Source organism: Ambystoma mexicanum, chromosome 1q (assembly GCF_040938575.1).
Source record: "Ambystoma mexicanum isolate Mex_15411 chromosome 1q, UKY_AmexF1_1, whole genome shotgun sequence".
Lineage (NCBI taxonomy): Eukaryota > Metazoa > Chordata > Amphibia > Caudata > Ambystomatidae > Ambystoma > Ambystoma mexicanum.
In genome coordinates, this window is record NC_090922.1 from 995,829,838 (window position 1) to 995,854,887 (window position 25,050).

Genomic DNA, 25,050 nt, shown 5'->3' on the forward strand with positions numbered 1-25,050 from the left:
TTTGTGCTTTGTATTATAATACGGTATAAAACATTTATCATTCTGTTTTATGTGAATTTGAGGGCACAAAGCAACCATTGTAAGAATAATTCAAACCTGGAGCCTTGGTTTTTTACTCCGGTTTTTTATGTCAGGTGCCATTGAAATGAATAGTATAAGAAGCTTCAGTAAAAACAAAAATGTTTAAGCCAGATACCTCCTGGACTGGCACCTTTAGAAAACTATTGAACATTTTTAAACACCACTTATTATATAGCAAAGATTCAATATATATTAACTTTCTTTATATAAGTTTAAATGTTTTCTGTTGCATATATTTCATAAGAGAATCATTACTTTATGTTTGAACATTTTTACAAACAGTGAATCTTTTATTGTACAAAGTAATATTATTGCAAACGTATTTGAAAACATATAAGGCCGGATTTACAAAGCGTTTCCAGTGGGATTGCGCCATTGTAAAAGGCCTTTGTAAATCAGGCCCATGGTCTGTGTGATTTATTAAATATTGCTCTTGTAATGCACTAAACTACCCCGGGAAGTGTTAAATCTTTCCAAACCTCTTTGATCCTTGCCTCTTCTCTCTCTGCTTAGATTGATGTGCTGCAGAATCGAGAAGGGGAGTACATAATTTAAGTCTATTTTTATTTATTTTTAATTGTTAGTTTTTTTTATGGTGTAGCGATGGCAAAACATACAGGGGTCCTAGAAGAATCAATGCAAACCCAAATGATCACTTTCTAGGTAGCTGCGCTCTTCCTCCTTACTGGCCCTCCTCCACTGTAATGCCTTCTATCAACCTATCAAAACCAGCCCGACAGTGGAACTATTTAAATGCCGAATTAAACAGTATCTGCTAGCTAGCAAGGGAACATCTCCTATCCCCTCCCCAGCCCTTCCCAACTGACACCCACCAAATACCTGATATCAGTGAGGAATGTTGTTATGTAAAATGGTCAGAGGTAGGAATAGAGGGTTGCAGGTTGGTTTGCCTTGTAAGACCTACACCCACCTGCCCCTGACTAACCGACTCCCCTCTAAAGTATTCTACCAACTTACACTACACACACAATGTTCCGACAGATGGCTACCACGGGCCTAGCCATTAGCAAATCAACACTAACCGAGCCGCGTCTAAGCTCTCCTCTTTCACCATGTCAAAATCTCCCACATCAGCGGCTAACCAGACCCAAAGTTCTATAGCCTATCAGATTTTGGACTCATCTCTGGACAACACACTCCCAAGTTTCTCCACCAAACCCATAGAATGCAGATTGCCACTCAGGAACCAAGTACTTCTGGCCTGCACCCATCAACACCATAGGTTTCGCATCTGTCTTTCCCACTGTCCCACTAATGAACCCCACCATCTTTTCTTCTCACAGAGCCAAGCACAACAAGGCCACCAAAAGTGGCAGACAGGACCACATACATTACATTAGATTACTTAAAAAACAGTAATAGGTCATACATGTTCATCCTAGTTATGTCTGTCCACTTGTTTATATTCGTGGTTTATGTACATTGCGTCATCTACCTCACAATCACCAGGATTACACACAAATGACTAAGCACAGAATATTGCAAAGGCACCCTCACCCTGGGACTGCCTTCCCCATCGAATATTTTGTCCTGTGCAAGTGATTTCTGTTTCGAAATGGCTTCCTGACTTTAAAATACATAAGAAAAAATACTTGTTATTCAAGCTGGCCTACAAGCACATGGATGCCCTATAAACAAAATAAGGAAACATGTGAGGGGCTGGCATTCTACAGCTGTGTAAATGTTCATAGTAGAGAAATCCTCAAAATGAAAACAACTTTACTAAATTAAATTATTGCATGATTAGCAATCTTGCTGATAGCTAAAATGGTGTTTTTCCAGATATAAGTCTAATTCTTTCTCCCGTTTCTACCTTTCTCACAAAATCCATCTCCTTGTTAGTCCTTTGATTATCTGTTAATATACAGTACTGTTCAAACAGTGCACAAATCTCTATGTTTCTATTCATCTTCTATTGCCAATGCTTATATATTATGTGGAAATCACAGTAGTAAACTAGCTGATGTTTCATTCCATAACCTTTAGTACATTTGTCTTTTGCAAGGCTCTCAAGAAACATGTATTGTCTGTTAGCCTATCCTTAAATCATTCTGTTTTGTGTTGTTTAAACTGTTTTAGGTTGTTTTTTGTTGACCTGTTTTTATTGATTATTTTATAGGTATTTTTGGTGTTCGGCTCTCCATTACCTCTGGGTCTGATTTAGGTTCGCTTTTTTTTAAAAAAAATTAATAAAATACATTTACTGACACATTCATTAAAGATGCGTATTAGGTCTTGTTTTTTTTATTTATAAGCATATTTTTTAAACATATGTTTTTTGCTGAACTGATTTTTTATTGTTTAATGTGTATGTATTATTGTTGTTCAACACTTCGATACCTCTGGGTCTGATTGACCGTAATCATTATTAGTTTAGGCTATTATTGTCATTAAAATAAGAGCTTTAAAATAAGAGCTTCAAATATGGGCTTTGAATGAGGGTCTGTAATGCTTTTCAATGAGATGACATGTGAGGAGGGATCTGCAGTTTATTTGGTGTTGTTTGGTTACTCAATCCTTTCCATGCCCTGCCCCTAGCTATGCTAAACCCTATGGCTTATCCCACCCATTACGGCCCATCTCAGAACTCTTTGAGCTCTGAGCTGTTCGATGGAGGTAGCCATCTTAGATGACTGGCTCTAAGGAAGCTCTCTGGAAACAAGCCAAAACTAGCGGCCATCTTTGAATGGGAAAGATACCATGCATCTTCCAAATAAAATTATACATTGAATCATGTGAGTATAATCTTTTTTTAAATACCTAAAGTAAGTTGCATTTTGGGAGCTTGTTTTGATTTTTTGTTTGGCTCCTAATCCTATTTTAGATCTGTGCTACTTTGGAAAAAACGGGTTCTTCGAACTAACCCATGCCATTCTTCATTCATAGAATGAAATCAATTTTGCAAATGCATGTTTTATTTAGAAAATGGCTCAGCCCTATGCTGCTGCACAACGATCTGTTAAATTGGCTGGTGCCGAGCAGCGGGAGGATTTATTATACATTTGACATGCGTGCTTATTTCAGTTCAGGAACACAATAGGATTCTGGGAACAATGGGCACGTGAGCATGCAAGCTGGGTATAACTAGCACCTTCGGCTTTGATTGTTATTTTCCCACTGTGCAGTTTCTCCAGAGGACACAACCCTGCCCAGAAGCCACCCTGCAATCTCCTTGAGCGGGACCCACGCGCCTTATCTGATTCTGCGCTTTTCATCCCCCCACAGCGGAAGTTGCCGCCGCCCTCCACCTTGGCAGTCAGGCTGGCTGCAGTGCTCGAAATATTGTTACTTTACATGCGCCTTTTAATGTAAGTGCAGGCAAGTACAAAGACGAAAAAAGCATATACCTGTCATTTCCCAATGACCTGAAAGTTTAATTTATGCTCAGCCTTGGGTTATGGTGACATTTGCACACAATGCCTTGATATGTTTGCTGCAGGCCACTGATAGTTAGGTGGTGCTGCGCTGCTGGCGGGAGGGAGGGGCAGCCTCAAGGAGCCATGGTGTACCTTCGCCTAATAGCAGGCAGGCACAGCCCTTGATCCAGGGCTCAGCTTCCCCCGACCGTGCTTTCAAAGCCACGGGTTTGCTCCAGGAGTTGGGCTCCAAACTATTTGTTTATTAAATCTCACGTGTGCGTCATGTTAATTAGTGTGGCACGTGTCAGTAGATACACATTTCAACAACCTTCAAATTGATGGCCCGCCTTTTTTCAGTCCACTGTTTAATTTGCTAACAGACAGTATAGTTTTGGACACAGTTAATCTATTCAGTTTCCCCACTTCACCTCAAAACAAAACAAAAATACCAGGGATCTTTAAAGAAGGTGTGCATTATTCACCTGTCCTAATTCCTTCTTGAATGATCCCTAGGACTTGCAAAATGAACCCTATGTTGTTGAGTGTTTTTCCAACTAAGGGGTCATTTTCATAGTACCCCGTTTCAGTAAACAAGCATACTTGCCAACATTATGTGACTAAAAAGATGTAGGATTCTTCAGGTTTCAGAAATAATAACTAGCATATCATAACATCCCCTGCCTCATGGCCCTGAACAGAGGACAGTATCAGAGCCTTTCATTTTTTTTAATTGAAAGAGCCCCAGCAACTGCCCCCGTGTTGGCAGATAGCAGTCTTATGAGGCAGCAATATACGCCTTTCAGTCGGGACTTTAAATGTGCATTTTGCAGTGTGCATATTACAAGCTGCATTTACTAGAGTCCTTCAGAGTGTCGCCTCCCTCGGGCCTCTGTGCTACCTTTTTACTCCGGTTGTTCTACATTAGCCCCTGGCTGACATAGAAAGATCAGTACATTTTCAGTGGATATTTAGTGTTTCAGCTCCCTGTTGGCTGTCTGTTTCATGATAATCTGTGGCTATTAACCCTCTGGCTGTATTTATTTGTCTCCATTATAATGTATGGACCCCAGAGGTGCCTCTGACTGTTGTTCTCCACTCTAAGCAAGGGGGGCGGGCAACCATCATGTTGAAATGGGCCCCCACAAGCAGTGACACATCTTTAGCCGGTCCTGAAGCACAAGCTTCTAAGCATGACTTACAATATGAACTACAATGCAGAGGTTTTGGGAGAGGAAGAAAGAGCATGAGAGTGTGGGAGAAGGTGAGCACCCTTCTTGGTACTAGAGTACACCAAAGAAGGCGTGCTAAGGAAAGGACAGGAGCTCCCTCCATACAAGACAGAGTATTTGAGGTACAGATACTGTGGAAAGACCATGCAGAGAGGGATCCAAGTCCTAGGATCTTTGTGGAACGTCTGTTAGTTGCCTTATGCTGGAAAGACTCTGGGGAAAGGGAGACAACCCCAGGGTGTTGCTGAACATTTTTTGGTTTTCTACACCTTTTGGAACTTTTGCGTTTGGCTGACAAGATCGGAGTGCAAGTCGGTAGTCAAGAGACATTTTCACTTGCACATTATTCTTAGTTTAGCTTGTGAGGGACAGGGTAGGTTTTGGACACAGAACAGCAAACTTTACTTTGGACATTCGGACACATACAGATTTGTTACTTTTCTTGAGGCAGGGAACCCCCTCCTAGAATTAGGGCTAGTTAGGCCTTTCCCCAACTCCCCCATTTCTACTTTGTAATAAAAGTCTTTGCCAATCAACATGCTACCCCTGTGTCCGTCTCTTACTTCTAGACTCTCACATCACCCATTGACTGCCCATGGCCATGCTAATCCCTATGGCCATTTACACCCAGTGCCTGCCCCTCACCACCAAAACACATCCTCATGGGCACTCTTTGAGCTTGCTTTAATCAAGCCTCACCATCAAACTTTACACTCAAAGTGCCTGCCAGTATTATCTCAAAGGAGTCAGAGTTAATGACTTAATTGGACCTGCTACCATCAATAGCCAGTTAATATCACCATGGCAGTGCCTGGCAAGTGCTTTCTCCATGCCTACACAAATGTCCAAACTGTTGGCATTGCCAATGTGTGTTAATTTTGGCTATTAGGTGGCACTTTAACCCATTGCATTGGAGCGTAGCTAGAAGGGAGATGAGATGTGAGGAAGGACACGCATTGTGTGGGTGTTTGGTTATTTACCGACCCATTGACTATCGAAGGCCATAGTAATCCCGATGTCCATTTCCACCCACTGCCCCGCCCAGAATACATCCTCATGGGATCTCTTCAAGCTAGCCTTATCTAGCAATAAAAAGTGAAAGCCAGCGTTATTTCAATGCTGTCTTCTGAAAGTTATTGGCTTAAATGCAACTGTAAATATGCTACAGGTGTAATAAAAAATGTCTTAAACTGTGCCTTCAGCTTCTTAGTTTATAAGCAGCATGCATGTCCTGATTTTTAAAAAAAAAACTTTGTCAGAATGTTCTCTTGTGTGTAGGTACTAAATGGGCATTTGCCAGGTACACATACGATCACATACTCACAATTGTTCATCTTTTACCATTTAATTGGTAGAGAGGAAAATCCCAGACTGTTGGCATTGCCAATGCTTGTTTAGATTGAGTGTCAGCTGTGGAGGAGCCCTACTGTCCATGCAGGGCCGAGCAGGGTCAGACAATTTTCTGGACAAGTGAATCAACGGGCAAATAAATCATCAACTGGTGGAGTAAGAGCACGCCTGCCTCTTGAAGAGACCAAGTGGTAACATTCTGATTATTTCGCCACCAGACCATATCAGCTTTTGACTGGCTCATGAAAAACGATTGATTTAAAAAATAAAGAGAAGGGTATGTAAAAGATATCAATCCAATCAAGTGCAACAGGGACGGACGAGGTAAGGACTTCAGATTAAGTTAAGAATACTGCCCTTATCATGGGGTCAGAAGAGTCCACCTGAGCACCAGCCTAGAGCTAAGAAGTGGGCCAGCCACTTTTACTCTCTAAAACGGGCAAATCCTCTAAACAAAAAAGACTTGAGAGTAAAAAGATGCCCAACAGAAAATAGGAAACAATTGACGAATAGGATCATGCACCCCTCCTTTAGAGCACACAGATCCTTATAGATGTTTGGATAGGTGCTACCAGCATTGGCTCCCAGTGGATGCAAGGATTACATTCAAAACCCTCTGCATTATCCACAAGGCTTTCTGGGGCCTGGGTCCTGAATACCTTCAGCTATCCCTCCGCAAATACCTCCCCTCCTGAGCTCTTCGCTCCTCTACCTCTAACTCCCTCAGGGTCAGAAAACGAGCTGGGGTAGATCTCTGTCTTCGGCTGGGGCCTCCCTCTGAAATAGCCTCCCTGCCACCCTAAAACTTGAGGAGAACCATCTCCGGTTCGAGAAGCACCTCAAGACCTTCATCTTTGACTCTGCCTTCGTTCCCCCTTTCCCCTGCTGATCTGCTCTCTCTTGGTACTGTGCACCTGGCCACCCTCTGTCCCCTGGGCCCAGGTACCTGCTCACCCTGCTCCCCTCCTGCACTGCCTCCTGGCCACTCCTTGCACTGGGGACTGTATCTGTACCCATATAGTCCCCCAACCCCTCATTTTCTTCTTTTTCTGCACTTATCAGACTTACCGAGTCTGCTGCCTTAAACACAGCACTTGCCACTTGCTGGCTGCACTACCACTTGCCTCTATTATCTATTTATTTTTATTTATTGTTATTTATCTGTGTCTACTCTGCTCCGCACTCTCCACTCTTCCCCTTCCATGCACTTTCCCCTTTCCCTTTCCCATGCACTTGCGCGTTCTCAATTTCACGGGGCCTACCTATTAAGATCGCTGTTGTGTTCTCCCCTGTTCCCCTCCCTTGCCTTGTCGCGCTCTGAAACACTTGTGTATGAGCTCGATACAAATAAAATATATCATATCATGGCAGGGTCACAGGAAGGTCACAGGAAGGAGCACTACTATTATTGCTGCATAATGGGAAGAGGGACTTTAAGGTAAATGTATATGCTTCAATTTGCATAAATGGCTAGGTGCAATGAAGTCGTTTGCAAAAAGATAGTTTGGAGGGTTCATAGATATTTTTACTTGCCTATATAATACCCCCATTGGGAATGGGAATTGCCTTTAGAAATAGGGAGTAGAATCCTCCAATTTCCAAATTTTGTCTAGAGCCATGCTTGTCTGGCATCTAAAATATGGCATTTAAGAGAAAATCGTTCGATTTAAGGGCATCCCTGTCACCTTCTTTGGTGATGCAATCAACATGTAAAATTTGGTATCCACTAAGCAACAATTCATCACATCTGTTACAACATTTCTTGAAAAGAATTCTGTGATTTTGGGACTTCCAATAATGATCATTCTCTTACAGATGCTGTCTGGGCATCCCTTTGTGACATTTAAATATCTCTTCCTATGCAGTTGATATGAAGGTGCAAGTGGCATTAAAACACCTAGTACTGTCCTGACAGTTTCCCTGTAATGTAATGTCCAGTGGCTTCTTTAATGCCACATCTGCCATTTTGGTGGCCTCCTGGAACATAAATGAGCAGGGAATCATTTGGAATGCTGCTTACACCACCTATTCTCTTGCAAAGCGTTTTCAAGCTTTTTAGAAGCTGAAGAGTGGGGTGTGTACTTGATAACACTCGAGAAAAGCAGACACTATTTAAAATTTGCTTTTGCAAGCCAAAGGTCTATGCCCTAGCACCGGGGACCAAAGGGTCACTGATGCGGCACTATTGGTTACCTGATTGGAAGTCTCCCAGTGCAAACATCGAATAGGTTTCTCTAATGCGTGATCTGTTTGATAGAAAATGCAGTGGTTCTGTCACTCACAGCTGGATCTGTTTTGACTGACCGAAGTACAGAGTGCCTGAATGCAATGAATGTCAAACATGGGGTTGTAATGCATTCTATATCCCTTATACAAGAGATCTCCCTTTTGCCTTTCCATCCGTCCCCATTAATTTCAAGGATGATCACCAAGCTCAGGAAATAGAGGATCTCAATTTCCTTAATGGTAGTCCAGAGGACTCCATTTGAAATTAAATTTCCACTTGAATCAAAAGGTTCTTGCAGGCTACCTCCTGCCCCTTTGGGGGACTTGCCTGCTGACTCAGAAAAATATTCACCTTCAGCATCAAGGGTTTGTCGAGGGCCTTTGCTGTTGCTAGTCAGCATTCACATTGGCTGCCAACCTCATTGGTCGATGTGCTCTATTGGGTTTCCTTTCAGGCATGGCATTCTGATTTGCTTGAGGGCATTGCAATCTCTGTCTTCTAAAGAAAGTCCACTTACAACCAAATTAGAAACATCCAGCTATGATACGGATTTGAGGAAAGGCTACTTCAACACAGACAAAAATCACTCAGCCCCCAAACCCGCAACAACTCCACAACGCAACTTGCTAACCATACATACTCTGAAACTGTTGGTGCCAACTGTCATTAGATCATTTTAATTTTCACACCCAACATATCATCTCACAAAAAAGAAGAACATTCAAAACTCTGACTAATTCAACTAATCCAGAACCCCTCTTTGCTGAAGACTCTCTCAACGCCAGAGCAGGGAAATGAAAATCCAATCTCCTGATCACACAAAGCACAGACCTTGAAGAGTGATCCTCTAATCCATCCTTTATGGCCAGGACAAGGTATACCAAGTATAATGAGATTGATGGTCCTAGGAAAATCCCTGTTTACAAGACACATGACTATTAGCCTGTACAAAACAGGTGCCATCATCATTCAAGACAATGATACAACCTTGTGAGTTGTTGAAATCTATTATGAAAAACATGTATCACACATTTCAAGCTCAACACAGACATTCATTACTTCAAATGCAGACCATCAAAACTAAATCGCTTAGATAGTAACAGCCAAACACTGTCTCATCAATTCACCAGATTCGCCATCTACCAGAGATCCTAGCTATCTGGCAGACACCACGCACTCAAGATGGTGGGGCACATTTAGACTTCAACCTTTCAGTCTAGCAGGATCTGTGTGTTGTTTTCTCACATCAAAAGGATGTCATTATTGTACCATGTTATAACACCAACACTGTTGAGAAACACCAATTGCAGCAATATGTCATATCTAACTCATGGATTCAGCGGCAGGTGTGGCTCTATCCAGGCATAACAAAAATAAAAACAACATCTAAAGGAAGATGCAGTTAATTTAACTTTCTTTGGAATTACGCGTGGCAACACATATGCATCCATATGAGTTGTATGCTACAATTTTTCCATCCAAGATGGCGGCTCGCGTCCGCCATCTTGAAACTAACCTCCCGGTCTAGTGCTCCAATATAATGAGTACTAGACCAGGCAGCCGCGGGATTACATCTGACCAGTGGATGCACAGAACGCAAACAACACGGACGGTTTGCATCAAGCAAATAAGGGCTCTGCAATTTAAAATTAAGCCTGTGCATTTAAAATGACAGCGTTCAAATGGTTTTCATCATAGAATCAGCCCGACTATGCTCTTTTTGTTTGTTACGTTCTCATAGATTGGGCGACATTCATATAGTGGTAAAACCTGACCACACACGTCTAGCCCCTACAACAACAAATAGGACAGCTCCAAAACTGGCCAGCTCGGTGTACAGGTAATTGTCTACTTGTAGACATTTAATCTCTACATTCACCCACCGGCATATATTAGATATGTCCCTGTTGCTAACTGATAATCAAGCTTGGTAAAATAATTATCAAGCAAATACAATAATCTTAACGTAATAAGGGAATATTGTGGTTTGAGTCCATGAGCATTACTTTAGTACTCATATGCCCATAACATTGACCACAAATCGTTCACGTTGTGATTATTTAAATATTTGAATGCTTCTTCACGAGTGCAAAGCGAAGAATTGTATCCATGTGCAAATATGTGAAATGCCATTTGGAGAAACAGTAGACGTGAGTGTTTATGTTTCACTCTATAGCTACATGATGTTGAGGATTTAAACACCCGCTGAAATAAGAAATACGATCAACTCTATCGTAGATGAGCCTCAGATGCTATTAAAGAAACAAGAAGGTTAGTGTTGAAAGTTGCACTTGCCAAAAAAGAGATACAAAACGTTAAAAGGTTTTTAAGGTGTTACCAACACGATTTCGGTTTGGTTTTTTAGATTGTTGAAAGTGAAGTTTCTTAAATAACCTGTGTCACTACACAGTGTCCTGAAGACGGGTCCAGTGGATGTCGTAAAGCAGATCAAGTTGGCTACAGACTGTCTTAGTTTACTGGGACCTAGAAACACATTGTTTAAGTGTCGACGTAGTCAAGGACAACTATACAATAATATGAGGACGCATGAACTGATGGAAATGTTTACCTCACGTCCCTACTAACCACACAATCACTTTGTGATAACGAGACTGTTTGTCAGCCTAATTAGGGGCCCATTGATGCTAGTCCCATAAGGTTAATTTCACAATGTTTTTTATGTGATTTTTTATAATATTTGTACGTTTTGTATACACTGATTAAAATATGTGAATCTTTATTACTTTGTCTAAATATATTCAATGACATAGTTTTGGCCTTACCTGCAACTAGACACACGTAGCATGTGTGAAGGCGGAAAGATGTTATTTTGGATTTTTCTAGACACCACGCTGTCCAGCTTAACTCCCTCCGGACGTATTGCCACCCAGCCACCTTTGGAGCCTCTCAGGATTCCATTCCCCTACTGGTCATTTTTAACCTCTATATGGAATTGTTTTGCTCACTCCTTGATGACCCCAACATTGCAATACAACAGTACATAGATGATACACAGTTGCACCCAAAGGTCAAGGAAGGGCTTACAGATGTGTGCTTGCTTTTGCTCATGCCTTTCAACCATTCAAACGTAGATGACAAGTGCCTTCTTAAAATGTTAACCCCACCAAGATCAAATTTTTATTCCTGGGCCACCCAGGGATCAACTCAAAGGTGGCTGGACAAAATGTGCTTGGACAGGTACAATCCTCACCTCACACACTCAGCAAAATCCCTATGCTTCATTGTGGATAGCAGAAAAAAAGGCTGTCACAGCTTGATATCAGATCTCTGTAATGTGCAAGAGCAAAGTTTACTCCAGACTCCGGACGTCTGGGTGGTAGTACAGGCTTTGTGATTTCACATATCGATGGGGTAATGACCTCCTTATAGGGCTTCTGGCTGCTTACCTGGACCCCCTTAAATTGTCCCACCATACTGGAGCTCGCCTCGTCATCTGCTCTAGCAAATATGACCATATGACCCCCACTTTGCACGAATTTCACTGACTCACCATCCCGTCTAGGATTTGGTTCAAAACTGTTTGCCACACCTGCAAGACAACCATACAGTCCTAAATGACAACAACACTAAACATATCAGATGGCACACAGTTATCCCGCAGTAAAACCATCACCAGACTGGGCACTAGACTGGCTTGCAAGAAGAAAACTAGGAAACAGTCCTGCTCATTCTACGCTCCAGTCCTCTGGAACTCCATCCCAGCCGCAATCCTGACTGCTCCAAGTCTGTTTCAATTTAGGAAAGATCTGGAGACCCCCAATCCAATTATTGTGCTGTGATGATTATTACTAATGTTTACTTGAGGACATGTTAAATTCTCACTACTAATGTTTTGCTCTATGACATGTACAGTGTTCTGTTGCTCCCTAGCAAGATCCTGCACATGTCAGGCTAGTTTATCTCGGGTCCACAAGGCAAGTAACACGAGTTTCACAGTTCACACCCCAACATAAGCACCATCCCCTTTTGGTGAACAATTCATTTTTTAAAAAAAAAAAACAGGAATCATCCATCACAACAATATCAGGGAGCACAATACCACATGCCAGAATATCAATCAAAGAATCTGTGGATCAAAACACCTCTGATCTTCTTTGTTATCTCGGCTCAATGTGCCTGATACCAAAACTAAAACCTTAATACATTGATTTACATTTTTATTTTTATTTATTTACATACATACTGAGAAACAAATGCTCTTTTGATCACAAAAGAGCGTACAGAGGAGATATCGCTGTTGAACAGGAGGCAATGAGCTTCTCACAATGGGAAGATTTCGACTGACATAATGAATGGGTTAGTCTAAGGGTTAGTTAGAAAGATATTGAGGATGTTGGTGGACATACTTAGGACAAGCAGTCAACATTTAGAGAGTGTGTAGATTGACCAGCAGGTTTGGGAAGGGATGAGGTCAGCAGCTACAAGTGTTACAGAGACAGGGAGGAGAGAGGGAAGGATTAGGTAGGGCAAGGAAAGGGGGTGCAGTGGGGCAGGAGTGGTGAGTCAAGAGGAGAGTTCAGAGGCAAGGAAGTGTGTTTTTGATTTGCTTTTGAAAGCATCGATTTGGACCATGGATTGCATTTCTGGGGGGAAGGTAGTTCCACGTAAATGGAGCAAGAAGGACGAAGGAGCAAAATGGAGAGGACGCACAGGGAGGGTGGGTTGCCCTGAGGGTCACTGAGGAGGCAGAGGAGAGGTTGCAAGAGGGTTGGCAGGGGTTGATAGAAGATAATAGATATGGTGGTTCCTTGCCGTGGATGGATTTATGGACACGAAAGAGGAATTTGAATTTGGGCCTGTTTTTCATCGATAGTCAACCTCTCTGTTGGCGATAAGAGGAAGTAGGGGTGAAGCAAGGAAGTTCAAAGAGGGTTCTAGTTGCAAAGTAAAAAATCTTGTTGTGAGGAACGAATCAGTAGTTTGGAAGACCAAAGAGGGTACTGACACAGTAGTCTAGTTTAGAGAAGACAAAAGTGGTTACGAGATGTTTGGCAGCTTTGAATGGAAGGGGGGTGCATGATTATCCTGATATTTAGGAGGTTGAGGCGGGACGCCAGTGCAGTTTTAGAGATGAAGGTGGTGAAGGAGTGTGAAGAATTGTAAATTACGCTAAGGTTTCTGACTGTCAAGGAATAGCGGAGAATGTTAGGTGAGAATTGGATAGGCAAAAGTGGAGAGGAGAGAGAGGATTTGGCATGAAAGAAAAGCACCTATGGTTTTGCGTGTGAGACCATCCAGCATTTAACAGCAGAGTGGCAGATGGAGATTTTGGTAGATAGGTCAGGGAGAGTTTAGGAAAGGAGAAATATATTTGGGTGTCATCTATGAAGAGTTGGTATGAGAACCAAAAGGAGGAGATGAGTGCTCCAAGAGCAGTAGTGTAAAGTGTGAACAGGAAGGGACCTAGGGCATAGCCTTGGGCAACACCTACCATGAGAGGGGTGAATAGGGAGGTGCTGTTGTTCAAGGATACAGAGAAATTACGATGAGTCAGGTAGGACTCTATCTAGGCTAAGGCTTGATCGCAAATCCCTAGTCATGGGAGGGTGTTAAGGAGATCAGAATGATCGACTGTATCTAAAGCAGCAGAGAGGTCAAGGAGGATAAGGATGGAGGTTAGGTTGGAATGTTTAGCTGCAACAGTGAAGTCAGAGACATTAATAAGAGCGATGGAGTGGGAGGAGAGGAAAGAGCAGAACATAGAAGTAAAAACAATATATCTACTGAAGACGTGTTCAAATAATGTGGAAGTGAAAAATGTGTGTTCCCCTGATGAAATTCCAGTTTGATTGTATGAAGTAGAGTGGATGAGGAATGCAACATTTTGGGTTGTGTATGAAACATGTATGAATGGCTGTAATAGAAGCTGAATGTGATTCAATATTATTGGAAATTAGTGTTTTAACTACAGGAAAAGTGGTGTTTGAGTAACTACCATCTTTGCATTATTGTTAACTCCACAGTAATATGAAAAGATATGTATGTCTTAGAAAACTGTTATCTGTTTATAAAATCTGATGAATTAAATTAACTTGAATTGCAAAAAGAGAAGAGTCTTGTTTAATGATTGAAGATCAGGTTCAATAATTTAAGTGCATGAATGCCTTTTGACTAGAAGCTATGGTAATTCTGGGTTTGGAAATAATATAGTGAAATGTTAGACAGTTAAGATAAGCCTAAGCACATAGGAATCTACAACACAAGACTGGAGGAATATTCTATTGAAGTATAGTGGGAGGAGAGGAATCCAGCTTGGAGAGGGTCACACATGTTATGTGTGTCAAGAAAGTTAGCAAGGTGGTTGAGTACAACCCTCTCCAACACTTTGGCATAGTAAGGAAGAGTTAATCCTGGCCTAAAGTTGGACAGCATGTTTGGGACAGCCCCTTTTTTTTAGAAGAGGGACAATTGCAGTTGTTTTGAAAACAGAAATAGGGGAAAAGCAGGTGGACTCAAACAGATTAGCAAGAATAGAGGCCACTAGAGGGGCAGTAGCAATGACATGAACACCATCCAGCAATCTCATTAAGGAGACCCTTCTAACCACACAACACAAACTGAATACCCCAGTATGTAAAAGACCTTATACACACCTACCCTGAAAATAGGCCTACTGGATGCCCACTTCTCTGGGAATTAATAACATCCTGGTGGAAGAAATGTATCACATTCTTGGGCTGACAGAAATGTGGGTCCTTCAAAATTGACAGCAATCATAAATTAGCTTCTACCACTCAGTAATAAAATCACACATAAAGATGGAGAAGCTAGTAGATGAACAGATGAGAGGTTAAGTTTCTCAGAGGTCACTGAACTACCATTCAATCTTTTAATTACCCAATTAGATAATGCTTCCTCAAGCTCAAAGTGTCCATTATCATATCATTAGACTATTGAACACCAGCCTCCAAGGCAAAAATTCTTAAAGGAGTGCCTTAGCTTAACAATATTTCCTCCGATCTCTCCAACTCAAAATCCTTTTGATGAGCAATTTTAATCTATGTGTGGGTATACCTGGTAACAAACAAGAGTCCGCTGCGAGGGACAATTTGGAAACTCTAGTACCCTAACTGAAACGATTAGAAAGCTGTAAAGTATATCCAACGCAATATTATATTCTATGGCAAATCCAAATGCAACAATTTCTTTTTGTGCTAAACATTTTAAACCATCATGCCTTGTAGGCAAATATAGGAATAGGTCTACTGAGAGATCTACCTACTCTCATCCATGTTATAAATCCTGTGTTCCACTGAATAAAAGTCTATCTTGTTAAATTAATTCATGATTCCCATTTGCTTTAAATCTTTAATAGAATATTGACACAGTTTATGAAAATAGTAATTAAAATAACTGAGAAAACATTGACTGAAAAATAAGGACTAGTATTTTTAAGCCATCAAAAACAATTTTAGTGTATCGCTCCAAGGTACTTAACAACAGTATTCATTTGTGACTTCCTTCACAGAGGCTGTATCTTCTGATGGTGGAGGTATTATCTTTTGTAAACCGGGTTCTGTTTTGCTTTGGTAGTTAGTGTGGCAGGTGACAAGAAAATGTATAGGATTTTTACCCAGACCCCAATCTGAGAGACAAACTTAAATCATGGATGCTCGTGTTTCATACAGTGAAGTTTCGATGTTTGAAAAACAAAGTTTCTTACAATTTAATAGTCAGTTAATTTCAAAATCCATGGCAAATCCAAATCCTGTATCTGAATCCCCCCTAGACCAATCCGGAACATATTTCCTGGGCCCAAAAGTCACAAAATGTATGCTTTGGACTTTTCGACTAAAAAAGGGGAGACTGTGGTCTCCTCTAGTCCAGAATATACCTACAAAGAATTACATTTGTACTTCTCTTGTTTGCCTCCCATATATCAACATCACACATTTAGCCTTATACTGCCTCCAACCTGCATCTTTCATGCCACAATGTGCATATTACATTTCCTATCATTAAAGCTGCATTAATGAAAAGAGCAAGTGTAAAACCAGAATAAGTAAATGCATGCAGGGGTTGTGGGCAAGGGTATAATAACTTAACAACACATGACAGTGTGGGAAGATCATTATTGATAATTGTGTCAATAAATCGCTCACATATCCAATTATGATTTCATGATTATGTTTTAAAAGTTTTGAGACTGATACGGTTTATCTTTTTCACTTAATGAATAATGGCCTAGGAATGGGAATATTGAATTTAGAAAGTTAGAGCAGAAAGTGAAAATGACCTCCTGTTTTCTCCTGTTCCATTCTCTTTCTCGAACGTATTGGTCTTTCCTCCGTTGCTTTTCTTCGGTGGATCGCCTTTGATTTCTGTCTTCCCTGGCCTTCTGCATGACTTCAAATTTATTCTTTACCTCGCCCTTGCCAAGTTTCGGCACATAGGTTTTTTGGATAGGTTTAGATGAGGAAAGCAGAATCTTTGTGAGATAAAGAAAAAGAGAGAGAAAAGAAACATAAAGAGGAGAAAAGTTGAAGCAGATTGAGAAGTGCAAAAACAGATGGTTTTAAAAGTAAGGAATGAAAGAAAATAAATGAAAAGGAATTGGACTGCTGGTGATGTCTGAGCAACTAGTTAGTACAAGAGAAGATATATGTTTTCCCTATTTCAGCAACTGAAATAACATTGAAATACACTGACACACACTACAGCTCACTTTTATTTTCTTCCAAACTAAAAAAGTGTAATTACTGTTTCTCAACATTTTCTATACGCAGCCATGGAAATAATGACATGAAGTTGTTCATGTTTTATTTGTGCGGGTTTTGATTGGCACACACTTGACCGCAAACAGTCTTTATTTAAAAAATGAAGTTTCTTTTTTTTGTACCCACAGTGTGTTAATAAGGGATTTCTCACCTGTTAACAAAGAACTATCCAACAATCACAAAGCTGTGATTGTCTTTTAAATGGTACCACGTTCATTCATCTACAATGTTTTTTTCGACTGGTATTTTGCCAGATTTTGGTTCTGAAAAAATGTATTGAAATATATAGGGGTTGTGGACAAGGGTGTATAAGGGGCTGGGGACATAGTGTAAAATTAGTAGAGATGGGGAAGTTGGGGGGGGGACCCAAACATTTAAAAAACATTTTTCCGATGGGTTTTTTCGAGAAAGAAGTTTCGTCGAAAAAAAAGACTGTTGTTGAATGAAGATAGAGCCATTTAAATGAAGAAAGACCCCTGTATGGGGATTGTCTGCCAAACGCCCTAACTCTTGCGCCCACCCCGCTCACCCTTAAGGTGGCATCTATAAATCACTACTGCAGATTGTAGCTTCAGCGCCAGAACTATTTTGAGGATGTGTTCAAAGCAGTGCATCTTTGGCCTAATTCCCAGAGGGTTTTCCAATGGGGTTTTGCCATTATAAAACGCCTCTATGAATTAGGCCCCTTATGCCATGAGTCGGCGAAATACAGGAAGCCGAAGGTTTGATAAACGTATGTGTCATGTCTGCACTATAAGCACGATCAACTCTCGAAATAAGCAAACAACTGCAAGTTATGCAAAACACACGTTTTTCTTCTTGTCGTCTGACGCAATGGGAGTAGCGGAGAGAAATGCTCTTTTGATAGTACAATAAAAGCAATATACTGTAAGGTGGCGCTGAGAAGCCTCTATGAAGTAGCAGAGGGCAGTTTAAAGTCGGTCCTGAATGTCACAGAGAGGATTCATACATTTTTGTATTCCAGAGGGATGGTGTTCTAGGCTCTTCACTTCAACCACCAATAAGAATTATGCATGTTGCCACGTGACTCTAGGGTAAAGAGCGCCGTCTTGCTCTAATGGATGGTTCAGAGAGGGTGTATGGGAATCATTGATGCGCAGCTGGAGTTGGCCAGTCTCAGTGATGTGTTTTCGAAATGGTGGAATGCCCACTTTCCATAGGTCTGGGCAAGCAAGGAAAAACTAATTAAATGCTATCTACCAATAACACTGGTTCTGCAGTTTGCTTCAATTGCCGTCGAATGAATGCTAGGAGTATGGGTTTTTGAATTCATATTTGATTTCTATGATATCAGGAACACTGTAAAACATACAGCTCAAAGCTAATTTAAGGCCTATTTTGGAAGCCCAAACATAAACCCAACATCTAATTTCAAGATAGGTGGGTGGGCATATTTGATCTACATAAAGTATCCATGATGAAGAATAATTTGAGATATGTTACTATGACGGAGTGCCATATATGTGGGTGGAACAGCCTGGTATAGTTTGATTTTGTATTAATAAAATGACACAGGTAATTCTGCTACTGAAATGTAGGGTCTGATTAATCAGGCCCTCCTTTCACAATGCTCAATGCCAAAAGGAAGGTACACTCATGTTATTGTGTTATCATTAGGGTATTGATTGAGTGCAAATCGAGCTTCTTGACACAACAAAGCGCTTTACAAGTCATAGCAGGAAGTACACGGTAAGGGTAGCAGATCACGAGGGACCAATATAAGGGAGCGGGAGCCAACAACTGGGGATCGAGGGGGTGGCCAATTGGCAGCAACAGATCTGCAAACATCGGGGGGGAAAACAGCGGGGAAGCCCAGGGTCAATTTAGGTGGAGAGCTGAGGGTTGTGGACATAGGTGTTTAGGAGAAGACTCTCCTTGAAGAAGCAAGTCTTGAGCTCCAGATATGTAGAAGCAAGGCGGTGAGTGTTGTGTTGACCCGGAGGAGGTTCCGGAGTTGGGGGACGGTAGACAGAGAAAGCCTACCTTCCGGTTCATTCTTTCCTGCAGCAGCGTAGTTTAAGCCTGCACATGTCATAGCTTCTGTTGGCATGTAGGCCTCTGGAGCTTCTCACCGAGGTAGCTTGGGGGACTTGGGGGCATCAGTCTTTGCTGAGACAATTCCTTACAGCATCAGCACTATCCCTGGAGTGGCAGCAGTGCAGGTTCAAAGGTCACATCTGCGTTCCTGTTACCTGCTGGAACAAAATGTTCCAACAGGTAGAGGGGGCTTTTTAATCGCTGGCATCTCTTGCTTCAAAACATAATACTTATGTACCCTATTGAGCCTGGTGGCACATTAAACTGTAAGTATTTGCCATTCCTGATTATGGCTTGGTGGCTACTGGGGTCACACAATTATACAGCCAGAGCATTTGGATATCATATTAGTATCAACTTGGTGAGCAGTGCTTAAGGTGTGACAGAGTTGATGTGTATTGGCAGCCTGGCCTGGGTGTCACTACAAAAGCCCTGTGGGTCAATGCCCATGACGTTTGTCTTTTGATTGCCCATGAAGGAAGCCAATACTGTAATCCCAGGGCCCAGGAACCCTCCCTGGTGCTTCGCAGGCATTCTCTATGTGCCAAAACCACTGTCACACTATGGTGCTGATTACTGGATTCCCTTTGAAGTCAGCAGACATGGGGAGTGGAGTTATGTTGTGATGTGCTTTTAGCTACTCTGTCACAAACATTGTGGTGTTTGTGTGTGTCTCTGTCAGATATAGACAGTTGGAGAAAGGCTGGCGGATTGAGATGGTGTATAGCTGGATGTCCCTTACCTTCTTGTAATATTACTTAACTGCTGGGGCCTCTAGTATACGTGTAACAGAAGAAAACAGATACTTATTTTGTACCTGTGTTGCCTGGCTTACTTGCCTGACTGCTTACCTTAACAAGTTAGAATAGCCCTGTGGAGAGGGAACCCAGGAAAGGGGTTCCACCATCTTGGTGTCTGTTAGGACTCACTCAACTTCATGTTTCGCCCCGCTTCCTGCAAAGCGCTCTGGGTATGATGTCAGATGTCAAAGGACACTTGTTACAGCAGCCTGGATTGGACCTCTGATAACAGGCTTGCTTTTGACTAATCCCCTGTAACATGTTGCAGTTATAAGAGAAGCAAACCCTTCTCTTAGTTGATTCAGCTTTGGACTCACAGAAGAAGAAAATGGATTCTCTGGAACTCATTTGGGAATACCGTCTAATCCAAACTCCTCTCCCATAGAGGTGAAAATATCAGGCTCCAAGGCATAGGGAATCTCTTTTTGCTACTCATTCCAAGGACACAATGGGGATACAATGACTGTGTGGACAAGGACTTGGACAAGGACTACTGCAAATGAGGCAGAGAACCAGCACCTTGACACTGGATGTGGCATAACCCCTGCAAGGGTCCTTTACAAACCTTCCTGGTTGGGAATTGCACAGAAAACAGGCTTTTCCCTGTAGACCCTGGATATGGTCCACCAGCAACCTAAAAGTCAGGAAGAGCTCCAGGCCCTAGTTCCCGCCTTGATCCGCTTGTGAGCTACCTGTACTATGCCTGCCTGTGACAAGCTTCTTCATGCCACGTGCTGCTGCTGCTTGGACCGCACCACCTGCAGGACCCATTTGGCCAGCACATCAACCCAACACTGAATCACTGTCTCAGGAAGCTCTTAGAAGTCTGGCTCAATGCTGCTGTGAACTACAGACAAGACACTAAGGGCCTCATTCCGACCCTGGCGTTAACCAAGGCGCTATTAGCGCCTTGGTTGACGCCGTTATCTTTCCGACACCGCCATGGTGAATGGCGGAATTACCGCCCCATTCCAAGGTTGGCGGGGTCGGTAATTCCCCATTCACCAAGGGCCCTTCCCCATTCCCATTTTTGCCCCATAGGGCTCAATGGGAATGGGGAAGGCGCTAATTACGGCACTGTAAATTACGGTGCCGTAATTAGCTCCTAGGTCCTTTTGCGGGTTGGTTTTTTATTTCCTGCAAAAAGCAGGCGTTAAGTACCAACCCTCAAAGGGAACTCGGAATAGGGCGGTAAGGGTTTAACGGCACCGGCCTCGTTAACGGTGACCGTTAACCCTTACCGCCCTACTCGGGATGACCCCCTAAAGGTATTTGCGAGGCCCTGTCCCTCCAGTCCTCATTAAAGGACCAAAGTGACTTTTAAGCCCTCTCACACATTCATTTACTTAGACATTTACTAATTCAATCAATTGCCTGTACCCCTCTCTCCACCCAGAGTTCGCCTTTCTTCCAAAGTCTGCATTCTCTGTGTTCCCTTTAAAGAGGTGGGTCGGTAGTGTTTTTAATTAGTTGTGTGCATTGATAGTTTGTATTAAAGTTCCTAGTTTTCTAAAATCTTGATTGGATTGAAGATACCTTTATTTTGGTAGCGCCATACAATTGTTGGCCGTGTTGCACTTAAATCAGCTCACACCCCTCCTGTGGAGTATAGCCTGCCCTTGGCCTGCAATACCACAAGAGGCAAAAGAGGTACACCTGCCGAGTTGTGCTCGCCTCTGTGATTGAGATCACCTCTGATTTAGGAGAACTGTGGGCCTGAGCAGGCGGTTCAGCCACTTTTCATCCCTGCACTTCTTCACAGCAGTAGTCATGTTGTCAAAGTTTTGCTCCAATTTGAAAGTCACCATAAGAGCAATGTCAGGGACACTAAGCACAGCCAACACAGGGGAAAGGAGAAAAACAAGCAGAAGTAAAAAACAGACTAATACATCTGTCCAGAACAAAACCTCGATATCACACAAATGCATGATGTGTATCAAAGGAAGAGTCCATGTCCTTAGTCTCAACAGTAACGTCCCGGGAGTAAGGGTACATGTACCGAGAGAAACCTTTGTCATTACTTGCCAAGAAACAATAATCATTTCATGGTGCTTTCAGGAAGTGTTGGTATTTAAAAAATGTATTCAGAGTGAGTAGTTTCGTCCCACGTGCAAAACTACAGCTGTATACTAGGGTCTTTTTAGAAGCCAGGGCACTTCAAAACCTCTCATGCACGTTACAATTCCACGATTGCACTTTCCAGCGCAGAATTCCTGAAGAAGTGTTTCTGGCACAAGAGGAGAACTCTATCATATGTAGCACTCTCGCAAACAGTCTTTAGTTTAATGCACATTGAAAGAATATTGACTTAAAAGAAGGCATGTATTCCTAAGTGTAGTTTTATTCTCACCACTGGCTGCAGGTTAGGAGCTAGGGTACAACCGCCTCAAAGTTAAGCATGCGACTCCCTGGAGACAAACCAAACAATGACGCTTGCCTTTTCAGACAAACGTAAATCCTAATCGAAGGTTTCTTGGCCCTGTTCTAAATTTTCATGCAATTCCTCATTGGACAAATGTGCTGGTATTCTAAGAGTTGAGGCGACCCGCTGCCAAGTTCTTCAGTGTTTGATCTGAACGTGGGATCTTCCCTTCCATTTGAGATAACAAATGGAGTCTGCTGGATAACCTCATGTGGGAGAAAGTAAGGATATCCAAGAACCATATCTTGTCTGGTGCACATGGAAACAATGCGAAAAGTGCAACTTCGCAAAATGTCTATTGTAGGTTGGTAAGAAGGGAAAAAGGAAAATGGATGTTGTTGACCGGATTGGCTTTTCGACACAGATGTCACTGTTAGATTCTAGGTGCACAGCGATGGACATTGTTTGTCACTACGTGCTGGACACTACATGGGGTTGCCCAGATTGAAGATGTCCTCTCCAACCCCTTCATTTAGTTCTTTTTAAGTTATATTTAGAATTTGTCTAATGAGGGCAGCAGACCGTGGAGAGAGGTGAGTTCTCCTGAAACCTTCACTCTGCGCCCTAGTTTGTTTGTTTGTTTATTTTATTTATATAGCGCGCCTGACACAGGGGTATCTGAGCGCTTTGAAATGAGGGTAGTGGTTACAAGATGCAGATAATTCAATTAATGCAGTTTATACAGACGGACTACAAGTAATACCTTCAAGAAAGCAGAGCAAGGCATGGATAATGATATATACAGTTAGAGGATGGCAGTGCAGGTTGCAGGTGTAAGTAGACTGGTGTTAGCTTTTATTCGGTAACCAAGTGATGACGTGTCCTGTGGAAGTGTGTTCCATAATTGGGAGGCTAGGACCAGGACACTAGCTCCGCCAGCTCTTTTTAGGCTATACCTGGGCACCACCAGGCAGGATGTGTTAGTAGATCTTGTAATTCTGGCAGATGATTTTAGAGTAAATTTATCAGTAAGATAACGTGGGGCTTGGTGGTTCAAGGATTTGTAGGTGAGGCAGATGGTTTTTAAGTCAATTTTTTCTTGTATGGAGAGCCATTTGTGCACTTTTCTGGTTGCAGAAATGTGCTCTCTTCTAGGTACATTTAATGCCACTCTGAGTGCATTATTTTGCAGATCCTGCAATTTGTTAATTATGGATTTGTTGTCCCCTAAGTATAGACCATTTCAGTAGTCCAGTTTGGATTGTATAAGTGCTCTGGCCAATATAAGGCAGCTACCGGAAGACAGTAGGGGTCTGCAAGCCCTGATCAGCTTGCCAGTGTAGGCAGTGGCTGAGGCAGTCATGTTTACTTGTTTGGTTAGGTTAGTATTAGCATCGAGGTAGAAGCCAAGGGTTTTGACATTTTTGGCAATAGGTATTTTGTTCCCATCAATGAGGATGCTATTGTAGTTGGGACTAAGTTTCAGCAGGTTGTTAGATGCGCCGACTAGGAGTAGCTCAGTCTTATCATCATTCAGGCAGAGGCCATGTGTGGCCAGCCATGCCTGAATGATGGTGTAGACTTAATTAATCCGGCACACATCAGAGTCGTAGGTGCCTGATAAGGTTAGGAGTATCTGGGTGTCATCTCCATAGTTTATGTAGGTGACACCCAGACGGTCCAGTTTGTCAAATAAAAGCTTTGTAAAGATATTGTACAAAGTGTGCGATACACAGGAGCCTTGTGGGCAAATTGGGTAGTTAGTAAATGCTGTGCTACCCTTGGTACCCATTGAGGACTTCTGTCGCTTGGTTTTCCGCACTGGTACATCTCCAATATGTTGTCTGTTAAGATGAGGACTGCCTACTCCAGAGTAACTGGTAGGAACAAGAATCAACCAGGTAGTGCGACTACCCTAATTCGTATGAAAGGTTGCTTCCTATGGTGTGCACAACTGTATCTTTAAATACGAAAATGTCATGTTGTACTGCGAACGAAAGAGAGGTTACGCTGTAGCTCTATGGTTAAAAATGTGTTAACTCAATTTAGGCATTTTTTTTATTGTTTTGGACCTTGTATCCTGTTCTTCTTTTCCAAAGACCTCGGGTTGCTCTTGTCCTACCTCACCATGAGATGCTCCATATGTAAAGAATAATATGTCTTCTCGTGTATGATTCCCTTTTGGGCGCTAACAGTGAAACAGTGGCCAATGCTTCCACAAGGAACTCTAGGCCTCATTACAAATTCGGTGGTGTGGTAAATAAGTGGCAGTAATTCTATTACTGCCACTTTTTGGACAGCAACGGAATTACTGTCAATTTTACCAGACCACCGAATTCCGGTTTGCGTCCATGAAGTGAAAGACTTACCTACAGCAAGATAAATCCTCAATGTTAAGGCGAAAGATTCAGCAGTATTACTGTCACCATACCACCACTCGTTACACAGCAATAATTCTTCTGGGCCGAGTAGCAATCACAGCAAATGACTTTGGCAGTAATACTGCTGAAATACCACCAAACTTGTAATTAGGCCCTATGCGTTTACCCAGCCAGCACCAGCCAGCACCAGCCAGCTACATGTGTGATTACTTCTGACAGCCCAGTGACGCATTCCACTCAATCGTTGGCTTTGATTTTTATGTGATTGTGTTTGCTAGGGATAAATCACGTAGCAAAGTGTTGCTCCTTGAACTAACCCAAAGACACATTTTCCACCTTTAGAATGGCTAGAAAAGCACAGTGTGCCTAGTTCTTTGGACTTGGAAGCCCTGATCATTAAGCACCTAACATGTTCTGGAGACTTACCCCACATAAGTAAGAAAC

The 25,050-nt window shown here is 42.2% G+C and overlaps 1 protein-coding gene across 6 annotated transcripts in view; it reads right to left on the bottom strand.

Annotated features, from left to right (window-relative positions):
• NEXN (nexilin F-actin binding protein) overlaps window positions 1-25,050 on the bottom strand; it is a 308,884-nt gene that overhangs the window by 138,819 nt on the left and 145,015 nt on the right. For 4 of the 6 annotated variants that reach the window (XM_069641657.1, XM_069641658.1, XM_069641656.1 and 1 more), the window contains exon 3: window positions 16,525-16,716. The exons of the other annotated variants lie outside the window; for them this stretch is intronic. In XM_069641657.1, coding sequence (XP_069497758.1) covers window positions 16,525-16,716 — 192 coding nt within the window. The remainder of the gene's footprint in view (window positions 1-16,524; window positions 16,717-25,050) is intronic. 6 annotated transcript variants of the gene reach the window in all.